Below are 22,393 nucleotides of genomic sequence, written 5' to 3' on the forward strand. Positions count from 1 at the left end.
GTCAGAGACAAGCAGCCTGGCTACCACATTCCCTCATCTGCCCGCTAAAGCTGAAGCCTCCGCATCCGTTTCCCATGGAAGCAGCTCTGAGGTTGTTTCCGGGCCATGTGTGCTTGGTCCTAGAATGCTCCCTCCACAGCTAGTCAGGAAGAATGAAGTCTTGAACGACTGTCATCCCAGCACCTGGGAGGTGGGGGCAGGAGGATGATGAGTTTGAGGACATCATGGGTGTACAGCAAGACCCTGTCTCAGGAGGAGGAGGAGGAAGAGGCTCAATCTGAACAGTCTTGGAATCAGAACGGCCGGGGTATGACCCCACTGAGAGCTTTCTAGTTGTGGCATCCTTGTAAATCCCTTCACTCTCACGGGCCTCGGTCTCCACAAGGCACACAAGCTGTAACTTGTGCCAAAACTCTGCCATAGCCTCCTACAAGACGTAGTCGCTGGTCTCAGATCAGCTGTGGCGTGTGTCAGGGTGTGCTCTGCTGGCTCTTGGTCTACCTGCCTCTTGTTCTCCATCCCAGCATCCTAGTCACAAAACCACTCCCGCTGCTGGACCCCTCCCACTCACCAGGCCCGTGGCCTGCCCCTTCACACAAAGGCCCAGCCAATGTCCAGTTCACTCTGCGGTAAGCAAACACTTGCGACACTCACTGGCCTCCAGACCCCATTGCATCAGTCGGCCTGGACCTGGAGCCTGGCTGGTACTGAGAGCAGCCAGAGAACAGGTCAGCTGGGGGATGGGCTGGCGTTGTGGGCTCCCTGGCATCCACTTTATTTCCCTCTGGCTAAGGGGCCTAGAAATTTGGCCAATTTAACTGTGAATCTGGGCCTTGGAGCCTTTGTACAAAAAATAGTTAAGTGTGGTCCTTCCATTCTGTTCTACTTTTAAACCTAATTTAGAAACAATATGCCAGCCGCCAGGCAGTGGTGGCGCACGCCTTTAATCCCAGCACTCGGGAGGCAGAGTCAGGTGGATCTCTGTGAGTTTGAGGCCAACCTGGTCTACAAAGCAAGTTTCAGGGCAGCTAGGACTGTAATACAGAGAAACCCTGTCTCATAAAATCAAAATAATGATGATGATGATGACGACGACGATGACGATGATGATGATGATGATGATGATAATAATAATATGCCAGCCATATGTGGTGGCTCCTGTCTTTAATCCTGGCACTTGGGAAGCAGAGTCAGGTGGATTTCTGTGAGTTTGAGGCCAGCCTGGTCTATGTAGCAAGTTGCAGGCCAGCCACAACTACCTAGTGAGACCCTGTCTCAAAATATAATTATAATAATAGATGACTACCAGTTAAGGGTACTTGTAAAGACCCAAATTTGATTCCAATGATGGCTCATAACCACTAATAACTCTAGTTCCAAGGGGATAAGATACCTTCTTCTGGCCTCTGTGGGCAAGGGGCATGTATGTGGTGCACAGACATACATGTACGCAGAACTTCCATATACATAAAATAAGAATAAATAAATCTTTTTAAAAGTAAAAATAATATTCCATGTACAAACATTCATCACAGAAAATGTAGAAAGTACAGATACATAAATATAAAACTACTCAGGCTGGAGAGATGGCTCAGTAGTTAAGAGCTCTGGTTGCTCTTCCAGAGGACCCAGGTTCAATTCCTGGCACCCACATAGCAGCTTATGACTGTCTGTAACTCCAGTTTCAGAGGATCCAACACCCTCACACAGACACACATGCAGGCAAAATGAAATAAAAATAAAACTATTCATATTTACACCATTATGGTGGCCCATTTGTTTTATTTCCTCCCATGTGAATATCATCAACATCATCTACACATATCGATACAGGGAGAAAACATGTCATTAACAAACAATATCAAAAAGAAACAACCATTTGTCCCATATTAAAAATGTGCTGGCCGGTTGGTGGTGGCACACGCCTTTAATCCCAGCACTTAGGAGGCAGAGCCAGGCGGATGTCTGTGAGTTCGAGGCCAGCTTGGTCTACAGAGTGAGAACCAGGAAAGGCTCCAAAACTAATAGAGAAGTCCTATCTCAAAAAAGAAAAGAAGGAAGGAGGGGAAGGAGGGAGGGAGGGGGAAGGAGGGATGGAGGGAGAAGAGAGAGAAAGAGAGAGAGAGAGAGAGAGAGAAAGAAAGAAAGAAAGAAAGAAAGAAAGAAAGAAAGAAAGAAAGAAAGAAAGAAAAAGAAAAAATGTGTGCTGTATTTAAAAACCACTTTCAAGACAAGCTGACCTTACTGTCGTCCTACACAGTCTCTGTGAGTCCAGCAGGCAGTCTGCTTTCTGTTCTCTCTTGGGGTTTTAGTCAAGGAGTGTCTGGGCAGCAGCGTCAGGAAGCTTGACTGTGGCTGGTAGATTTGTTTCCAATATGGCAGATTAGCAGTTTCTTCACTTACTTTCCCAGTGTCATGGGGGCACTCAGCTTCCCACACTATGCTCCCACTGAAGACACTTGGCCTTCCTCAGAGGGAACAGATTGAGAGAGAAGAAGACAGGAGTCCCAGTATCTTATGGCCTAGCCACCATCATGTCTGCAAGACCCGATCAATTACCCAGGCTAGACCTAAATACAGCACAGGGGATGTACCTAAACTCTATAGCAGAGGCAGTGTCCAATAGAGAACTACAGGAGGGTGGCTGCCAGTCCCTTTCAACAGAATGTCACTGATGTCTTTGCATGCCGTATTTTTACTTTTTGCTGTGACAATACCCCCTAAGAAGCAACTTCAGAGCTGGACAGTGGTGGTGCACCCCTTTAATCTCAGGCCTCGGGAGGCAGAAGCAGGCAGATCTCTACATAGGCTAAGAGTGAAGGGTCAACCCGAGAGCTGGAGAATTGGCTCGGCAGTTAGCAGCACTCACTGGCTGTTCTTCTAGGTTCCATTCCCAATACTCACACAGTGGCTCACAACCATCGTAACTCCAATCTCAGGGGATCCAATGACCTCTTCTGGTCCTCTCTAGCACTGTACACACACAGCACACCAACATGGATGCAGGCAAAACACCCATATACACTAATTTTGAAAAATAATAATAGATCAATCTTACTTCTTTCAAAAATATTTTTATTTTAAACATTTTAACTTATTATTGTGTATGTGGGTGGGAGCCACACATGCCTTGGCACACTTGTGGAGGTCAGACAATAGATCCATGGAGTTGGCTCTCTCCATCTTTTTTCCTTTAATTATTTCATATTTACGGATGGTTTGCTTGCATGTATGTCTATGCGCCATGAATGTGCCTGGTTGCCCAGAGAGGCCAGAAGAGGGAACTAGAGTAACAGAGGTTGTGAGTTACCACATGGATGCTAGGAGTTAACCTGGATCTTTTGGAAGAGCATCCAGTACTCTTAACTGCTAAGCCATCTCCCCAGCCCCCACTCCTTCATCTTTAAGTGGGTTCCAGAAACCAAACTCATGCCATCAGGCTTCCATGGCAAATACCTCACCCACTGACTAGCTCATCAGCTTTCAGCATGGCCTGTTATGACTGCGTGTTAAGTACTGAACAATGTTGTGGCCCATTTCTTGGTATTAGAATAAATAAGTTTGAATATCAGGTACTACACTTGTCATGCCATTACCTTGAGGTAACTGAAAAAGAAAATCCAGCCATGCCTATGAATTGGCTTCTTGAACAAGAAGGCACAGGCGTGGGAAAAGGGATGGCTCCATGGGCAGGATCACTTGCTGTACAAATAAGAGAACCTGAATTTGAATCCCCGGGACCCACATAAAAGCCAAGTGTGAGCATGTTACTGAAACACCAGCATTTGGAGGGCAGTGCCAGGCAGATTCCAGGAGCTCACTGGCCAGCCAGCTTAGCCGAAAGCATGAGCCTCCTGTTCAGTGTGAGACCCTGTCTCAAAAAAATAAGATAGTAAGTATTAGAAAAAGACACCCAATGCCCTCCTCTGGCCTCTTCTGCATGGCAGTGCATAGGTGCATGCACACAAACACCACACACACACACACACACACACACACACACACACACACACTCACACTCACAAGAGAAAAAAGAAGGATGCATATTACCAACTAGGCCATAGAAAACGACCCATTCTGTCTGCTCACTTCTCTCATTCTATCAAAAGATGAACACTGAAAGACATCCTAAGTCATGGTTGCAAAGCTCTATTGTTTTCTCCAAATCCTAAGCAGACATGGGGTTTGTGCAGCTCCTTATGTCCTGTGCATCCATCGTGAGATCTTGTCCCTTCTGTCTGGATCCCCCGTCTCTGCACACACCATCCAGTCACAGCTCTCGAATGTGGGAAGTGCATTGCGTTACACTGCCCTTGCTCCGGTGCGGTTCTCAGGGACAAGATGGATTCACAGGAGGGTGAGCGTGAGTTGCTAGAACCTGGTGCTCTGTGCTTAGCTAGCTAGGTCCCATTCTTCCTTCAAAGGTACCAGTGAATGGAAAGAGATCATCCCTTGGAACAGGTTCTGGGAGGATGCTTGTTGCTCCTGTACAAGAAGTCTAGCCAAGACGGAAAGTGGGTTGGTTTGTCTCTGGCTTTGCCTTGGTCCACACCCCGCCTCCCACTTCCCTGAGGCCAGAGCTTGAGGATTTGCCTCCTCCTCATCTGTGCTGTGGCTTGCCCCGGGAAGTGGGGGCCAAGACCCCCAGGCAGCTGCTCCTTGGCCTGGCACCCCAAATTCAGGCATGGGCATTCTCTTCCCCACAGCAAAAGGGGCTCAGAGCCAGGGGTTGGGGGATCACATGAGGTCTGGTGAGGCCAGCTTTGCTCTATTTTGGGAAAGGGATCAATCGTGTCAAGGGGTGACCATCCTGGCCAATCGTGGGAGAACCTGGCATTCTGACAAGGCACCCTCTGTACCCTGACCTACTTGCCAATGGTGGCTAATTTTAGCAGGACTTGGAGATGCCAGCAAGTGCAGAGTATGTTGGGGTCACTCCAGGCCAAGCCCAGGAGAAGGCCTAGGGGGTGTCTGAGCCTCATGGAGGAACTCGAAGCGAGTCTGTGTCCTGAGCACTACTGTGACAAACCTAATGGCCTCCTCCGTTCTATTTCTTGCTGTTTGGGTTGAAGGCAGTTTGAGGAGGGTCCACGCCAGTAAAAAAAATTCTGAGTGAAACATGTATTGTTTTACTTGGGGGACATGTCAGGGCAGCCCCGAGGACCTGAACCTACTCCTGCTTGTATTGCACTGGTACCTCTCCCCTCCCTCCCCTCCCATCCTCACCCCCATTCCAGACCCCATGGCCAAGCTCTATCCTTTTCACAGAAACTTGGCTTCCTTCCTTTTCCCAGGTCCCCCTTCCCACCCAAGTTCCATGACGGAGTCCCAGACTGTGTGACGTGCACAGCCAACCCTCCATAGATGAAAACCCATGGGGATCCCCACTGCTCCTAGAGCAAGTTGGAAGCTTCACTGACACACACAGTTCCTCATCATACACATACCTGCTTCAGCCCTTCCAAGGCACCCATTGCCGTCTTCCTTAGCAAGTCTGAGAGGTGGGGTGTGGACGGGCTGGCTCCAGCCACCTCGTCAGCCCCCCCACAGCAATACCAAGCAGCGTTCAAAGAGCAGAGCAGCCTGCCTCATAGCCCCATCCTCGCGGCCTTTGTCAAACCCGACCCCACGTGGGCCTTTGCCTGGCCCTGACCTTGTGGAAGCAGGCAGAGTATTTCAGCAGCCGCTCATCCGGCCCATTAGTGCGGAAGCCCTTGGCTGCCTGTCTCTTGCAACACTCAGCCAGACAGCCCTCACCTGCAGCAGGTGGCCTCAGGAGGCAGGAACATCTCTGCTTCCTCAACTACCTCCTGCTTGTCCTCTCCAAGAGATGGCTATGGATACCGCCAGGAGTGGAGCCCAGTTGACTCTGGTAAGGGCCACTCACAGGCCAGAGGCCTGGGATGGGAAGGAGAACTCTGAGGCCAGCACCCTCAGGTTGGGGAGGGAATTGAAAGGCCATTGGAAGGGCAGATGCAGTCCTGTAAGAGTCCTGGATGTGGCCCTTCGTCCCTCCATACCCTCCTTACTGACGCCACTATTGTCCATCTCTCGAGGAGTCCGCAGGGGTTTGCTCCTGGGACAATAGTGCCTAGACTGGGGTTTTCCCCAGTGCTGCTTATCTCGCAGGGATACCTCGTGGCTGTACTTGGAAGACTGTGGGGTTCTGTTCCTCTGGAGTATGTGGATGACTGACCTAGGTCATTCATTCCTGTGTATATAGTCACCAGAGGGTCTGGGGAAAGAGAGGCCAGGCTGAGGCTGGACATGGGGGCACTGAGACTATCTCTGGACCTTGGGTGCTGTAGATTTTATTCACAGGCTTCTCTAGCCCTTTTCCAGATTCTCTGAGGTCCACAGCTCCTTGGGGCCCCCTCTCCCAGTGCTAAGAAAGAGACCTCTTCCTCTGGTAAACACAATACTTGATGGTGATTATCATTAATGGTTTTCGAGACAGGCTTTCTCTGTGTAGCCCTGGCTTTCTTGGAACTAGCTCTGTAGACGAGGTTGGCCTTGAACTCACAGAGATCTGCCTGCCACTGCCTCCCAAGTGCTGGGGTTAAAGGTGTGAGCCACCACTGCCCAGCGATGGTGTCTTATTTTTTACTGCACTCTAAGGTGGGATCTCCAAGCCTGCTCAGGGCATCTGGCCCTGCCGGCTCCATCCCTCCCCCTTTCTGACCTGTGACCTCATCCAGACTTGTAGCCTTGAGAAATCCCCACACTGAGGGCTTTCAAGTGTGTATCTCCACTGTTTCCCTGAACTCTGTCCTCACACAGCCAGCCATAAACACTTGAGACAAGTGTGTGCAGGCAGGTGGGTGGCATGCTTGACTCAGCTTCCCAGAGTGCTCAATCCCAATGGAGCCCTGCTCCAGCAGCTCAGGCTAGCCCATGTGATCCTCCGATGTGTCTCTACCTAAAACCCCCGTGCCTCAAGCTGTCAGCAGATGTATATGTTCTCTAGACCTTGCCACCTCTCCGTCCTGTGCTTACTGTCACTGTACCCTGAGTGTGGAGACAGCCTAATGCCCCCATTCCCACCCTGTCCCCCAAAGCCCCGACTCTGCAGCCAGGAGTCTCTAGGCTTCTCACAGACGTTGGGGTCGCTCCCTCCTCCCCTCGCTGCAACCCCCCCACTTTCTAGGGACTCTCAGCAGCACCCTCTCCGCCCACCCTGATACCTGCCTCCCCTCTCACCACCCAAACTGACTCCGTCGTCATGAAATTCTTTCCCACGGCTCTCTATGAGCACTGGCCTCACATGGCTGCTGTACTTGGGACAGATGTTCCTGAACACACAGACGGCAAACATGCTCTCAGCTCCTCTCTAACATCCCACCCACCACACAGCACACTGCCCATCGCTGGCATCTGCTAAGGAGGCCCTTCCAGTGCTCCCTGGGGAATTAGGAGGAGGGGAACCCTCCCACAGGAAAAGCCCTATGTTCGCTTGTGACCTTGAACCCTGGTTATGTGTCCTGTGACTTCTCAGACAAGGTCCACAAGAGAAGCTAGCGAGCTAACAGGGTCTCCCTGCAACATGAGACCCTTCTAGAGACATACACACTAGACTGTCTCACTGGACACCAGCCAAAACCAGGTCCCCAAATCATGTAGGAAGCAGCCCAATGGGTAGGTGTAGGCTCCGAGCCCGGGCATCTGCTTACCACCCACCTCTTCACTCCTAGCTCTATGGGCTTGTGGAGAGGGTTTAGACAATGTGTATTCAGTGTCCTAGAAGTGTCTTGGAATGATTCAGGAATGTGGGGGAGACCCAGGGATGGCCAGGGTGGGCCTGGACTATAGCTCTTGCTCCTGTGTACAATCCATGGGGACTGCTAGGGAGACGTCATCAAGACATGATGGACATGATGCCCATTTTCCCCCTCCTATACCCACAGCCTAAAGAATTGTGAAGTCACTCCTGGTCAGACTCCCCCTGGGTTGTACACTGACCTGGTGCTGGAAGGATGGGCATCCATCTAAGGAAGGGGCTTCCGTCTCCAGGGACGGGACTCACCTTTGGAAGACACTCTCCACAGCAAAAGCAGAACCCCTTAGCAGCTTCCGCTTCAGCACCTTCCAGTACCCCACCCTCCAACCTGCATCACCAGGCCTGGGGAAGAGAAATAGGGGTGTGTGAGGGTGTTCTTCTAGCCCCAGTGGTCTGGATGAGTAGGAGTGTGCCGGGTTTGACCAAAGCTCAGACTGAGGGCTCTGTGGTCAGGGGACTTAAACCACTTCTACCACTGGGGGGCAGGCTCCCCACTTCCCTATAGCCTCAGTGAGAATGCAGACCCAGTTTGTTGGCAGTCTCGACTTCCTGTAGAAAAGGATCTCGATTTTAAATAGATTTTTAAATGTGGGCAGATCCACAGGCCAGCTGCAATTCTGTTTATGGGAATGGGGCTGGGCTCTACAGAAGGTCCCATCTCACTGCCTCAGTGCCAAAAAGCTCTACATCCTTCTCCAGAAAGGGGCATAGTAGGGGTAGGCGTCTTGGGTTATTGATCATGGCCTTGCTGGTGAACAGGGAGTATGAAGGTGTGTTTGGGGGGAGGTCTTCTTTCAGAGAAGAGGTTCTGGTGTAGTTCTGGTGAAGTGTTTACATACTCTGTGTCCTGAAGTTGCAAATCAAAATTAAGTTTTGATAGAAGCAGTATTGGTCCTCTTGACAAATAGCATCAGTTTGGTTTCATTGGTGTCAGATCCTCAGGACACACACTCTGGCTTAGAAGCTACAGAGCCTGGATACCATCGAGTACACTTGATTTTCCCAACATTTACAGGAAGGTGGTGAGACAGAGAGATTGACCCACAAATCTGCCAAGTCTGAGAGAAGGAAACAACAGTTACTTATATCACATTCTCACAAGGACTCTCTAAGCTCTGGACAAGTTCTTCTTAACTCCATAAAGGATGAGTCATTTGGGGCCCTCATCAATGAGATAGTCCAGCCAGACACTAACCAGCCAACTTGGGCCAAGTCTTTATCATCAGCCTCTTCAGAGACCCAAGCCTGAAGTATTTGCTGAAAAGTCTTGAACTGAAGACAACACTAACCTTAACCCTAACCCTAATGATAATCCTAACCCTAACCCTAACGATAATCCTAAACCTAACCAACCCTAACTCTAAACCTAACCCTAACCCTAACCCTAACCCTAACCAACCCTAGCTCTAACTCAACCCGGAATCCAGCCTCTAGTCACCAAGAGGAGCTACCTGGACAGAGAGGCAGGGATGGTGCCCAACAGGGCCTGAGGTTGAACTTTTGTTAAGATCATCCCTACTTGTCTCTGATATAAAACCACAGGTATCTTATAATTAGGTCCCTTTGATTGTTTTTGATTTGGTTTGGTTTAGTTTTGTGACAGGGTTTCCTGCCTCTGTCTCCTGAGTACTGGGGTTAGAGGCATGTGCCACCACACCCAACCTGTCACTGGGTCCCTTTGAACAGCTGTACCTCAAGGGAGAGACAAACATCTTACAGCTGCTAATTCTCAGTAAATCCTACAAGTCTAGGAAAGAGACAAAGGAAGCCAAGGGTGTTGCTTTGGGGAACATCCTGGGTTGCTGGATACAACATGGATTGTTCCAGAGAGTGCTGAGTATGTCTCTAGAGGCCTGATCTAGAGGGCTGGGAGCAGAAGTGGCTGGCTACATGCTCCCCTCATTCTCAGCTGATGCTGGTGTCTGCTCAGTGCCTTTGTTCAAACCCTTGTCTTTCGAACCCAGTCCTTTAAACTTCCCTGGGTTTAAACTCTATGTTTTAACAATTTAACCAATTATTAACCAATGCTCTATATCTCTTAGGAATGCTTTTGGTTGAAGGGAATCAAAAATCCCCATGGATTAAGTGACTGCTCCATAACCTGCATGTAGAGTTGGCGAGGTCTGACATCAACCTCTCTTCTCTGCCGTGGGCAATAGGCTAACAGTCTTTTCCCTCTTGTCTCTGCACGGCTACAAGACGGTGGTGGCAATGCCAACCATCACATCCTTACACAGCTGTGTTCACAAACGAAGAGGCACCGAATTCCCCTCTCCCACTAAAATCAGGCTTCCCTTCACCTGCCATTGGTGAATTCAGTCATATGCCCGAGCTCCAAGCAAAGGAGACAGAATTACTGTGCCCTGCTTAGTCTATCAGGGTTTACAGTTCCACCCAGCCCCCCTGAGCAAATCTGGGTAACCGAAGATGATGTCCCTGCTGTAGTCCAAATTCCTCCAACGCACTGAGCTTATGTGCAGAACACAAAGAGAGCAGATTCTCATTTTAAAACGTGGATCTGGCTGGGCGGTGGCGGCGCACGCCTTTAATCCCAGCACTTGGGAGGCAGAGGCAGGCAGATCTCTGTGAGTTTGAGGCCAGCCTGGGCTACCAAGTGAGTTCCAGGGAATGCGCAAAGCTACACAGAGAAACCCTGTCTTGAAAAACAAAAAGCAAAAAATAAATAAATAAATAAAAATTGGATCTGTAACTTTTATCAGAAGATCCCTCATTTCCCTGTTTGGTTCAAAGTACAAGTATCTTTGCAATGACTTCTCACTACCCTGTGTACTAACATGCACGGACACACACTGTTCTACAAAGTGAACAGGCACACAGCTGCCCACCCTGCAGGGCCCAGCTATCCTATGCCATCGTGTGGAGGGTGAATCCCCCACCTTGGCCATCCACTTGCAGGAATGGCAGTGTTGGTTCTGGGCTTCTCATGCACACGTCTCCCATATCAATATTGAGAGTATCCTCCCTCTTGGCTTAAAGCCGGCACACTGTGGATGGCCATGCTTTGCTAGCCAGACCCCTGTTTGGTACTAGGGGTCACTCCAGCTACTCTAGTCTTGACTACTCTATGCATACTGGCCCATTCATTCCATAAAGTCCTACAGTAGAAAAAAAAAAAAACTGGCTGTTTACACAGTAATGCCAGCTCCAGTCCCACCTCACGAAAGTCCCATTTAGAGCATTTTCCTCCCCTCATCCTGTGGAGATATATTGTGTACCCTAATAAACTTACCTGAAGATCAGAGAGACAAAGGAACAAGCCACCTCTTACCTTTAGGACTCCTCAGCCTGTACAGCTTTCCTCAGCAGAAAGATTTTAGTTCCTGTCTCCTCACGCCTTATATAACTTTCTCCGTCCACCCATATCATTTCCTGTCTCAACTTTCCTAGTGCTGGGATTAAAGGCGTGTGACTCCCAAGTACTATGATTTAAGGTGTGTGCCACCACTGCCTGGCTCTGTTTCTCTCCTAGATTGAGCCACTCTCATGTAGTCCAGGGTGGCTTTGAACTCACAGAGATCTAGATGGATCTCTGCCTCCTGAGTGCTAGGATTAAAGGTGTGTGTGCCACCACTGCCTGGCTCCTATGTTTAATCTAGTGGCTTGTTCTGTCCTCTAATCTTCAGGCAAATTTATTAGGGTGCGCAATATATCACCACATCATCCAGAATCTTAGGGGCAATGGGAGGCACTTCAAGGCATTGTACTTCAAAGATCCTGCTAAGAGAAAGGCTACCCAGCTCCCTGCTGTTCACCCCCCTCAGAGCACCCAGGCTAATTGCTGAGGGGCTGGGCCTGGAATATCTGAAATAAACTATAGTAAATAGTCTGACGTGTGGGCCATCCTGCACCTGGGGTCAGAAGACAAAAAGGAGACCCTTGGTGTGTGGAGGTTCCTGGGTGGCAGCCACAGCCGCTCCCACGCCCTCCCTGTACAGGTAGAGCAGATCCTGGCAGAGTTCCAGCTGCGGGAGGAAGACCTGAAGAAGGTGATGAGGCGGATGCAGAAGGAGATGGACCGTGGCCTGAGGCTGGAGACCCACGAGGAGGCCAGTGTAAAGATGTTGCCCACCTACGTGCGTTCCACCCCAGAAGGCTCAGGTACCCGCAGGGATCATCTGTCCCTAGACAGGACTCCTTAGGCAAATGATGGCATCCCCAGGTCACTTGATAGGTCTTTGTCCAGTTGCCTGAAGCCCTGGGGTGCTGAGGCCCAGCCTGGAGCTACCAAGCCTCAGGAGAACTGGCTTCCTTTTTTGTCTCTGAGGTCGCTTGATGAACCTCCTCCTTATCCAGAGTGTAGTCCATTAATCTAGGTCTCTATGTAGCTATCTGGGTTCTGGCTGTCTCTATCTAAGGCAGGGCTTTCCCGATGATGTTCCCTAGTTCACCTTTGACCCTTCCACAGCTCTAGCATTGCCCCACCCCCCCACCCACCCCCACCCCTGTGTCTAGGCTAGCTTCTCCTCATCCACAATGTCTGGGGGTCCCCGTACCTATTCCACCTGTCAGATAGGCAATGAGGCTGAACATATCTCCCTTTGCCTGCAGAAGTTGGAGACTTTCTCTCCTTAGACCTGGGAGGAACCAACTTCCGGGTGATGCTGGTGAAGGTGGGAGAGGGGGAGGCGGGACAGTGGAGCGTGAAGACCAAACACCAAATGTACTCCATCCCCGAGGACGCCATGACGGGCACCGCAGAGATGGTGAGCAGCCTGAGGGGCTGGAAAAGGAGGGCTAGGGGTCAAGGTCACCCAGGATCTCAGGAGAATTGGTCCTGATGGGAGGGTTTCGAGAACAGAAGTGATGGTGGGCCACTCAGCACCAGAGAGAGACCCAAGAAGGTGGCTCAGAGGCTTTAAGTGTCCCGAGTCCCGATTCCAGCCGTCTCAGAACAGGAAGGGGCTGAAGAGAGGTCCGCAGAGGAGAACCCAGCTTCTGTCCAGTTTCCTAGAGGGAAAGTAAAGCTTAGGAGTGAGCAGCCAGAAGCCAAGCTTGCCCAGTCTTCTTCAGTCCACAAAGCCCAACCTTGCTCACAGGCCACCACTAACCCGCCAACAGGTATATGCCAAGTGGCGTGGCGAGAGCCACACTGTCTGCCCAAGCAGCAGGGTCCCCTAAGCATGAGGGAGACTCAGACTGGGGACCTAGAAATAGAAGGAGCCACGGACTAAGCCAAAACCCCCAGCCATGCCCAGGGGCAAGGCAGAACCCATCACCAGAGGGGCAGCCAGGCAAGAGGCTACCCATAGCCACTCAGCACATCTCAGCCTGGGACTGGGCATGTTATGAGGCAGCTCCCTCATCCATCTGCAAAGTGCTCAGCAGCGCCTGGTCATGTGAACCATTCCACTGGAAGGGATTGGGACCAGCCTTCAGCAGGGGTCAGGTGGCCAGGATACCTAGGAAACAGCACAAGAGACGGAAATCATAGTCATGGCCAAGAATGTGCTTCCACCCAGTGCTTCACAGGACAGCCATCCAGGCTTGGTGCTAGTCAGTCCTCACTGGGCAAGCGAGGGAGGGGGCTTAGAGGATCAGCCTGTCTTGTGCCTCATTGCCCCGGGGACCGCAGTCTGCAGGGTTCTCCATCTGGGGAGGTGCACGGCCTGAATCCTAATGAGAAGCAAACAGCAGACAGGTCCAGCATACAGTTGCAGCCTCTGGGGTCAAAGGTCTAAACACCTCCAAGGGACACTTTGACCCTGGGGAGAGGGCTGCTGCTGTCCCAGCCCTGACCCAATGCCACTCTGGTGCATTTTGACTGCTAGCTCTTTGACTACATCTCCGAGTGCATCTCTGACTTCCTGGACAAGCATCAGATGAAGCACAAGAAGCTGCCCCTGGGCTTCACCTTCTCCTTCCCTGTAAGGCACGAAGACATAGACAAGGTGAGCCAGGCGGAGGAGACGGGAGGGGGGATGAATGGAAGGAGACGCTGCTCCCACAGCCTTCAGGTGCGGCTCCCCAACCCAGGCTGTAAAAGAGCCCAAGCTTAGAGGAGACTTCAGCTGTGGCCCCTGTCACCTCCTATTTGAAAAGCTTTGGCAAACAGACATAACATCAGCTGATTCTTGCTGTGTGGAAAAGCCTCTCAGGAGACATGCTATGGTCACCCCACTACAGATAAAGAAACAGGTTAAGCAAGTTGCTCGCAGTGGGAGGTGGCAGCTGGCCGGGGGCCCCAGCTGACCACAGAGCACAAAGACACCTCCCTGCTTCTGGCCGAGTCACAAGTGAGAAGGGTCTGAGAATCTATCCCACTGGCAAGTTCACAAGTTACATCAGACACACACACATACACACATACACACACCATCAGATCTCTGCTTTAGTTTCCTTTATTCCTTTATAGTTCCTGTGATTAAGTACTCTGACAAGAGCAACTTCGGGAAGAACGGGCATAATTTAGCCCACAGTTCCAGGTTATAGTGTCTCATAGCAGGGGAGTCACAGAGGCCGGAGCTTCATCCACAATCAGAAATACAGAGCAAAGAATTCATGCTCGCTGTGCTCAGCTCGCTTTTGCCTAGGGAATGGTGCCCCCAACTGGGGGCAAGTCTTCCCATCTCAGTTAATGTAATCAAGATAACTAACTGTCCATAGGCCAACTTAATCTAAACAACCCCTTGCTGAGACCCCTTTCCCAGGTGATTCTACATTAAGTCAAGTTGAAAATCAAAATAAATCAATACAGCCTCTGTGTCAGAGATAAAACCAGGTCATGTCCCAAGGGGCAAAAGCAGCAGCCAAAACCACATCTCCAGTAATTTTCTAAGACCCAAGCTCCACAGAGAAAGCCACACATGATATCTTCATGTGCAGCAGGATTCACTGTAAGAGAGGAACCCCAACTGTAGGTGGAGTTTTCCTGTCCCTACCACCTGCTCCCAAATAACCAGCAGCCACTTCCCAAATAAGTGACTCAGAGACTTGATAGAAATTATAAATGCTCAGCCGATAGCTCAGGCCTGTTACTAGCTAACTCTTACATTTAAATTAACCCATATTTCTTACCTATGCTTTGCCATGTGGCTCATGGCTTGTCACCTCATTTTCTACACATCCTGGTTCCTCATCAGCTGCCTGGCATCTCCTCTGACTCTGCCCCTCTTCTTCCCAGAGTCCTCTGTGTCTGGCTGTCCCACCTACGCTCCCTGCCTGGCTGGCCACCAGCCTGTCAGCTTTTTATTAATCAATGACAGTAATACATATTCACAATGTACAGAAGGACTATTCCACAGCACTCCATGTTATTCAGCACTGTCCTCCCAGGGACCTGCCTGTCCTACCTCTACTAGGGAATAATACCCCTGAGTTTTGCTGCTCAACATTCTTATGCTAGAGGGTACAACTTAAAGATAGAGCATTCTCAAGGTCCTGGGCTTCTCTCTCTGTGTGTGTGTGTGTGTGTGTGTGTGTGTGTGTGTGTGTGTAGAAAATTGTTCCCGGTACCTCTCAAAGCTATGTGAGTCTACTTCCTCATATGGGAAGTAGGGGGTGGGGGTGCCATGGACCTGTGACCTGGTTGGTTTAAGGCCACAGATCCCTGCCACAGTAGCCATAATGCCTTCCTACCCCTACAGGGCATCCTCCTCAACTGGACCAAGGGCTTCAAGGCCTCCGGAGCAGAAGGGAACAACATCGTGGGACTTCTCCGAGATGCTATCAAGAGGAGAGGGGTGAGGACACCTTTGCCTGCCCCGAGGGGCTGTCCTGGGCCCCTGCTCCTTCACACAGGGCCCTCTCCCCAGCTCCACTTCCATCTTCTCTGTACTCTTGACAGGACTTTGAGATGGATGTGGTGGCAATGGTGAATGACACAGTGGCCACGATGATTTCTTGCTACTATGAAGACCGCCAGTGCGAGGTCGGCATGATTGTGGGTAAGGGCTCCGTCCCCGGCTACCCTTCCCGGCTGCACTGGGCCTTAGCAGTCAGTGCCAGAGCACTAACAACCGATGCCAGCCAGGGGGGCCTGGTCCCTGAGCCAAGCGGCCTTGGGGCTGTGGTGGTGTGGGAACTGTGTGTTGATGGGAAGCACGTCAGCGTTAGCAGCAGCAGCAGGGCATCAGGTGGCCTCCCAGCTGCACACCTGCCCTGCCTATCTGGATGTAATTAAACCACTTTATCTAGTAAATGGACCACACTGGACAAATCTGTCCGAGTGGAAGAGAATCGGCAGAAGTGGCGTCATCCATGCTGGGAGTCGGCCCTACCCCTGCCTGGCCCTGCTTCCAACAGAGATTCAGCACTGGATCTCTGAACTGCCAGGCCCTAAACCCACTCTGGAGGGAAGGCGAGTCCAGAGAAGGAAGCCACAGCGGTCCCCTCCTAACCAGGGGTGGGAGCTCAACACCAATTCTCTTCCCCACACTCTCAGAAGTTCCTGTGGTCTTCCCAAGCAGTGAGTGTGTCAATCAAATCTGTTATCTGCTGTGCACACTGGTGTACAGGGATATTTGTTTGGGCTCTCTGGGCCCTGATTACCCAGAGAGCTTTGTGTTCTGGGCCCTTCAGAGACAGATCTCCAATGCCATGTGTTTGTATTCATAGGTTCTCATCTATACTTATATTTGTCCCCTAAGTAATACATGCTAAATAATATATTCATACTATAAACATGCATTTTTAAAACATTATAGGTGGACACACACACACACACACACACACACAATTTGTTGTTGTTTTGAGACAGGGTCTCACTATGTAGCTCTGGCTGTCCTAGAACTCACTATGTAGACAAGGTCTTGAACTCACAGAGATCCTCCTGCCTCTGTTTCCCAAGTGCTGGGACTAAAGGTGTACACCACTACATCCAGCTGTGTGCGTATATTTTTACATTCTAGCCCAGTGGTTCTCAACTGTCCTAATGCTGTGACTCTTTAATATAGTTCATGTTGCAATGACCCCCAACCATAACATTATTTTCATTGCTACTTTGTAGCTGTAGTTTTGCTACTGTTGTGGACGGCAGTGTGATATTTCCAATGGTCTTAGGTGACTCCTGTTGCGACCCACGACCCACGGGTTGAGAACCCCTGCTCTAGCCTGCTCCCAATGCATCTCCCTTCTCTTGACTATTTTCAGTTTCTATCTTGCCTTTCTAGTGAAAAGTTCTCCCTCCAGATGTGTCTGGCTGTGCCTCCCTATATATATCCCCCCAGCTGTGCCCTAAATAATTCCCCCTGGGGCTCCCAAGATACCTCACTTAACCCAGGCCAAGCTGTACCAACTCTGCCCGGGCACACCGCCTCCTGTGGTGTGATCCAAAAGTGATGGGTACCTTCTGGTGGCCCATCACTCATATCTACCCACAAACAGACACGGTGACTGCTCAGTATTCAACATCAGAGTCACGATAATTACCAAGGTTGAAAACATTGGGAGAATTCGCATCCAACCCTGGATTTCTAGAAGTCAGAATGTCACTGGCCCCAGACTCCTTTAGTGAGGACTGCTGAATAGCATGGCTTCGCTGTCCTTGCCAGCTTGAGAGGTGAACAGTCCAAACGGTCATGCTCCTCAAGAACTCCACATTTTCACTCTGCACGAGGCAGGGCACGTGACAAAGTACAGCAGGGTCTGCCTGCAGGGGCCTCTGGACTGCCGCAGTGGCCTCTGGACTGCTCCAAGGGCCTACACTCTGCCTTACTGATATTGAGAGTCCCCTAGAAGGGCTGAGGAGAGAGACTTAAAGATGTGCCTACAAAGGGCTGAAGAGATGGCTCAGCCGTTAAAGGCTAGGCTCACAACCAAAAATACAAAAGATGTGCCTACAAAGTGCTAGACAACAAGGGGCTGGGGAGACGGCTGAGCAGTCAAGAGCATTCGCTGCTCTTCCAGAGGACCTGGGTTCGATTCCCAGCACCCACAGGATGGCTCACTAGTGTCTATTACTCTAGTTCCAGGGGATCTATACCCTCCTCTGGCTTCTATGGGCACCGGGCAGGCATGTCTGTGGTGCACAAACATCCATGTAGACAAAACACTCATATACATAAAAGTTTTTAAAATAAATAAATAAATAAAAATAAAACAACACCCCAAATCCATTTCCAGTTGTCAAACCACATTGGCACACCTTGTTTTTTCTCCATTCCCCTGACATTCCCAGGGAAAGAGTGGGGACACCACCCTTGTTAGAGGACAGTCCCCAGACTGACTCATCTACCCTGCAGTACACAGCCGCTCCAGCCTTCCAGCTTCCACCCCCGTTTTTTTTTTTTTTTTTTCCGAGACAGGGTTTCTCTGTGTAGCTTTGCGCCTTTCCTGGAACTCACTTGGTAGCCCAGGCTGGCCTCGAACTCACAGAGATCTGCCTGCCTCTGCCTCCTGAGTACTGGGATTAAAGGTGTGTGCCACCACTGCCCGGCCCCCGGTTCTTATAGCCTTATGTGTCCCATCCCTGCAGGCACGGGCTGCAACGCCTGCTACATGGAGGAGATGCAGAATGTGGAGCTGGTAGAAGGGGACGAGGGACGCATGTGTGTCAACACTGAGTGGGGCGCCTTCGGGGACTCAGGCGAGCTGGATGAGTTCCTGCTGGAGTACGACCGAATGGTGGACGAAAGCTCAGCGAACCCCGGTCAGCAACTGTAAGGATGCCCCACCCTCCTAGCCCACCCCTGGGGCTGCTCCTGCCTGGCACACCTCAGTCGGGTCACAGCGCGTAACAGCTGGTTTATAAGAGCTCTGAGGAGAAGCACACTGTCGGTCCCTCTGCGAGCTGGCTCTTCAGCTCCGCCACAGTCTGCTCCTGTGAGGTGTGGAGGTGTCGTGGTAGTTAGTGGAAAGTCCTACCTCTCTACCCTGATAGGGAGCCTCCCACCAGAGACAGCTCTGAAAGACCTGCAAGGTTTATCTGGTTTAAACCAGAATCCCCCAAAGTACATACGTATGCCAGTCCCACAATATGAATATTAGCATTTGGGGGGAGGGGGTGTTGTACATTGGCAGAACACATCTTGGGAACCAGCTGCACAGAGCTTGTCTTGAATCATGGCTATGGCCACGTGACATGGTGCACTCCTTTGATCAGCACTTGGGAGGCAGAGGCAGACAGATCTCTTTGTGTTCCAGGCCGGCCAGGGCTACATAGTGAGATCTAGTCTCAAAAGAAAGTAAATAAATACATAAGATGAGTTGTGCCTATTACAGGCTAGCCACCTACATGGTACCACGCTCACGTTAACTACTTAATGAGTTTCATCTCAGACCCTCCCAGGCCTCTGTTAGGTCATTAATAGCTGTTGGATTTCAAGATGAAATATGGAGGCTCACAGATTAGGCAAAAATATACCAGGGCTGCCATGTGCCCTGCCAGGCACCAACCCTGCGAGTCAATGAGAATGACGTCCTGTGGAAGGACTAATGTCCCAGACTGTGCGCTCACACAAGGCCTGCTGCCAGTAAGATTTCGGGACCACAGAGGCTCCTCAACTCAATGTCCCTCGCATATACCAGGCCAGCAGCAGGGTTAAAAAATGTGCGTGTTCTTAGGACCTCTGAAGCCTCTGTTTACAAATGTGGGAGGCAGGGCACAGGGCCAGGACCTCGGATAATGGCTTGGGTGCGGGAATGAGAAAGGAATCACGGTGCCCCATGTGGTCACCTCCTAACCGGAATGGGACCTGTGGGGATTTCCCGAGGGCCAGCTGGCATAACCGACTGTTCTGTACCCAGGTACGAAAAGCTCATTGGTGGGAAGTACATGGGCGAGCTGGTACGACTTGTGTTGCTCAAGCTGGTGGACGAGAATCTTCTGTTCCACGGAGAAGCCTCGGAGCAGCTGCGCACGCGTGGCGCCTTCGAGACCCGTTTTGTGTCGCAGGTGGAGAGGTGCCTGGAGGGGGCAGGACCAGGGGCGGGGTCCGGGAGGAGGAGGAATGGGGTGGGGACAGAGGTGGCCTCAGGGACACAGAGGAATGGACCAGGGTTCTAGGGGAAGCAGAGGATTATAGGTCAGGGGCACAGGGAGACGTGGAGCCAGGTCCAACGCCCCCGACCCCCCCCCCCCCCGGTCGCCTCTGCTCCCTAATCAAGCCGAGACCTGTCCACTGACTCACTCCCCACTACCAGCAGCCACCGCCTCCTCTTCATCCATGCCACAGCCTGGAGACTGTGGCATGGTCACCCTCACTATAGAGAGAATGCAGTGCTGACCAAACAACTGCTGGTCCCATTCCTCGGGGACCCCCAGTGACTTCCCTCCCCCATCCTGCCCGCAGCGACTCAGGCGACCGCAAGCAGATCCACAACATCCTGAGCACTCTAGGGCTTCGACCCTCGGTCACCGACTGCGACATTGTGCGCCGTGCCTGTGAGAGCGTGTCCACGCGCGCCGCCCACATGTGCTCAGCCGGACTCGCGGGGGTCATAAATCGCATGCGCGAAAGCCGTAGTGAAGACGTGATGCGCATCACGGTGGGCGTGGATGGCTCCGTGTACAAGCTGCACCCTAGGTCAGTTTCCACCTTAGCTGCCGGGTCCTATCTCTCCCTACTAAAGGGAGGCCCAAAGGGCGCGGCTCTCAGGTCCAGGCATTTGTGAGCCTTCCCGCCAGGCTCCCCTTAGGCCTGGATGCCGCGAGGATGCTACAGTCGGGTAGCCTACGGTAAATGGATGGGTGGCAAGGGTGCAAGGGTGCGGTCTAAAGGCTGGGAGGAGAAGTGACAGCCTTATTTTCCTCTTGCTCAGCTTCAAGGAGCGGTTCCACGCCAGTGTGCGCAGGCTGACACCCAACTGCGAAATCACCTTCATCGAATCGGAGGAGGGCAGCGGCAGGGGAGCAGCGCTGGTCTCTGCGGTGGCCTGCAAGAAGGCCTGTATGCTGGGCCAGTGAAATCCAGGCCACAAGGACAGGGACCTGGGCTCTATGGGGACTCGACACCCTACAGATGCTGCCAGCCCACCAGGGCAGAAGATCTATTCTGCTGCTATCCCTGGAATATGGGGAGAGGCCCCTGCAAGCCGAGCAGGCCTTTCTGCAGTCAGTAATGTGGGACAGCGCTAGGACTCTCAACCTGGGGCAGGGGGCTGGGAAGAAGAAGAGGATCAGAGGCACCAAAGCCTTTCTTGTTACAATCAACTACAGAGAAAGGCGTTGCACACTCAGGACTTGCATTTTCACACTTCTTGCCTCTCACAGCTCTGGGCCTGGCCTCCCTGGTCTCCCAAGGGGGTGCCTCTGGACCTTGCAATGGTCTGGCTTCCCTGAGAACACACCCTGCATCGGGAGATAGCTCCAGCAGCTTGGTCAGACCAGACCTGGGCTCCCCGGAGAGCAAGGGCTGCTGCTCACCCAAGCCTGGCTGTTTTCTTGCCTGTGACCCAAGAGGCTGGGGAGCTGTGGGAAACTGACTGTCCAGCTGCATGGAGGGGACTTTCCAGGCCGCAAACACCCCAAAGAGACTGTTTCCTTCATATACCTCTACCCCTGAGGGACTTATGGTTCTGGGATGAACCCTCCCAGGAGATGCCAGAGGATAGAGCCCCGGAGTTCCTGTCCTAAGGGGACCAGCAAGGGGAAGTCTCACTCTGCACTATCAGGAGCTCCTCCTCCTTCGAGCAGGATGGCGTCTTCGACACTCGAATCCCTGACCCAGGAGGAAAAGCAAGCCACCCTCAGTACCCCTCCAAGAGACCACCCAGGCAGGCCCCTCTCTCCCTCCCCCTCCCCAAATACCATGCCACCTCTCCATACCAACCTGGGACTGTGGGGGAGTTTTTAATTAAATATTTTAAAATACTTAAACATGGCCTGTCATTGTTCTTTGCCCTCTGTGCATAAGGTCATACAAAGAAACATCACTGGTATACACAGGTACTCCCTAAACTTGGCTGTGTCTCGGAATTTGCTGTGCCTTCCGGACACTCTGCCCAGGGGAGTGTGAGAGGTAGGCTGTAGGAATGGGAATGAGGTGACGCGGGGACACTCCAGGCACTGAATAGCCCTCTGCTGGACCCAGGCCCCTGGTTGCCCCTGCAACATGTGGAAGATAGAGAGCGGGAAGGCCAGGTCTGACGCTGCTCTGGTTGGGAGTGGAGGCTGATCCAGCTGTAGGTTTGTCTCAGCGGCCTTCTGTCTCCTCAGAACCATGGAGGATGCAACGGGGAGTAAGAACCAGGGCTGTGTGATGTCACACAGTTTCTAAGGTCCCTCCAGAGGAGAACTCTGGTAGGTGACATCACGACAGGGCTTAATGCCTTTTCTATGCAGCATAAACACACCTGCAGGTAAACATAGACTTGCGTGATTTTAATGCACATTTATTTCTCAATGCAACTACCCAGCAGGTCAAAGGCAGCTGTTCTCTGTTTCATTCAGAAAACAAACAAACAAATTTAGAACCACTAGATGGGACCTGTGAGCCACTTTTCATGGGAACCCCAGGAGGCACTATGCTCCAAAACTTTCCTGCAAAACAGCATCACACAGGCCCACCATGTGCCAGGCCCTCTGGATTCCAGATGTGTGTTCTGGAGCAGGCTACAGCTCTCAGTTGGGAATGACAGAGTTTTCTGAGGGGTTAGAACACGGAGTTGAAATGGAGCTTATGAACAGCAAGGCCCCAAACAGGGTGGGTCCTAGTGTCT

General features: G+C 51.6%; 1 protein-coding gene across 2 annotated transcripts in view; it reads left to right on the top strand.

Annotated features, from left to right (window-relative positions):
- The window catches only part of Gck (glucokinase), a 39,263-nt gene extending 17,712 nt beyond the window's left edge, over positions 1–21,551 (top strand). Inside the window, exons 1-10 of one of the 2 annotated variants that reach the window (XM_028870584.2) lie at positions 5,302–5,872; positions 11,734–11,896; positions 12,347–12,501; positions 13,567–13,686; positions 15,382–15,477; positions 15,582–15,681; positions 18,210–18,393; positions 19,481–19,636; positions 20,026–20,259; positions 20,495–21,551. In XM_028870584.2, the coding sequence (XP_028726417.1) occupies positions 5,831–5,872; positions 11,734–11,896; positions 12,347–12,501; positions 13,567–13,686; positions 15,382–15,477; positions 15,582–15,681; positions 18,210–18,393; positions 19,481–19,636; positions 20,026–20,259; positions 20,495–20,639 (1,395 nt within the window). In that variant the 5' untranslated portion in view covers positions 5,302–5,830 and the 3' untranslated portion in view covers positions 20,640–21,551. Of the gene's footprint in view, positions 1–5,301; positions 5,873–11,733; positions 11,897–12,346; positions 12,502–13,566; positions 13,687–15,381; positions 15,478–15,581; positions 15,682–18,209; positions 18,394–19,480; positions 19,637–20,025; positions 20,260–20,494 lie in introns of those variants that run through there. The other variant, XM_028870582.2, reaches the window with a different exon arrangement.
- The last annotated feature ends 842 nt before the right edge of the window (positions 21,552–22,393 follow it).

This window comes from Peromyscus leucopus, chromosome 7 (assembly GCF_004664715.2).
Source record: "Peromyscus leucopus breed LL Stock chromosome 7, UCI_PerLeu_2.1, whole genome shotgun sequence".
NCBI lineage: Eukaryota > Metazoa > Chordata > Mammalia > Rodentia > Cricetidae > Peromyscus > Peromyscus leucopus.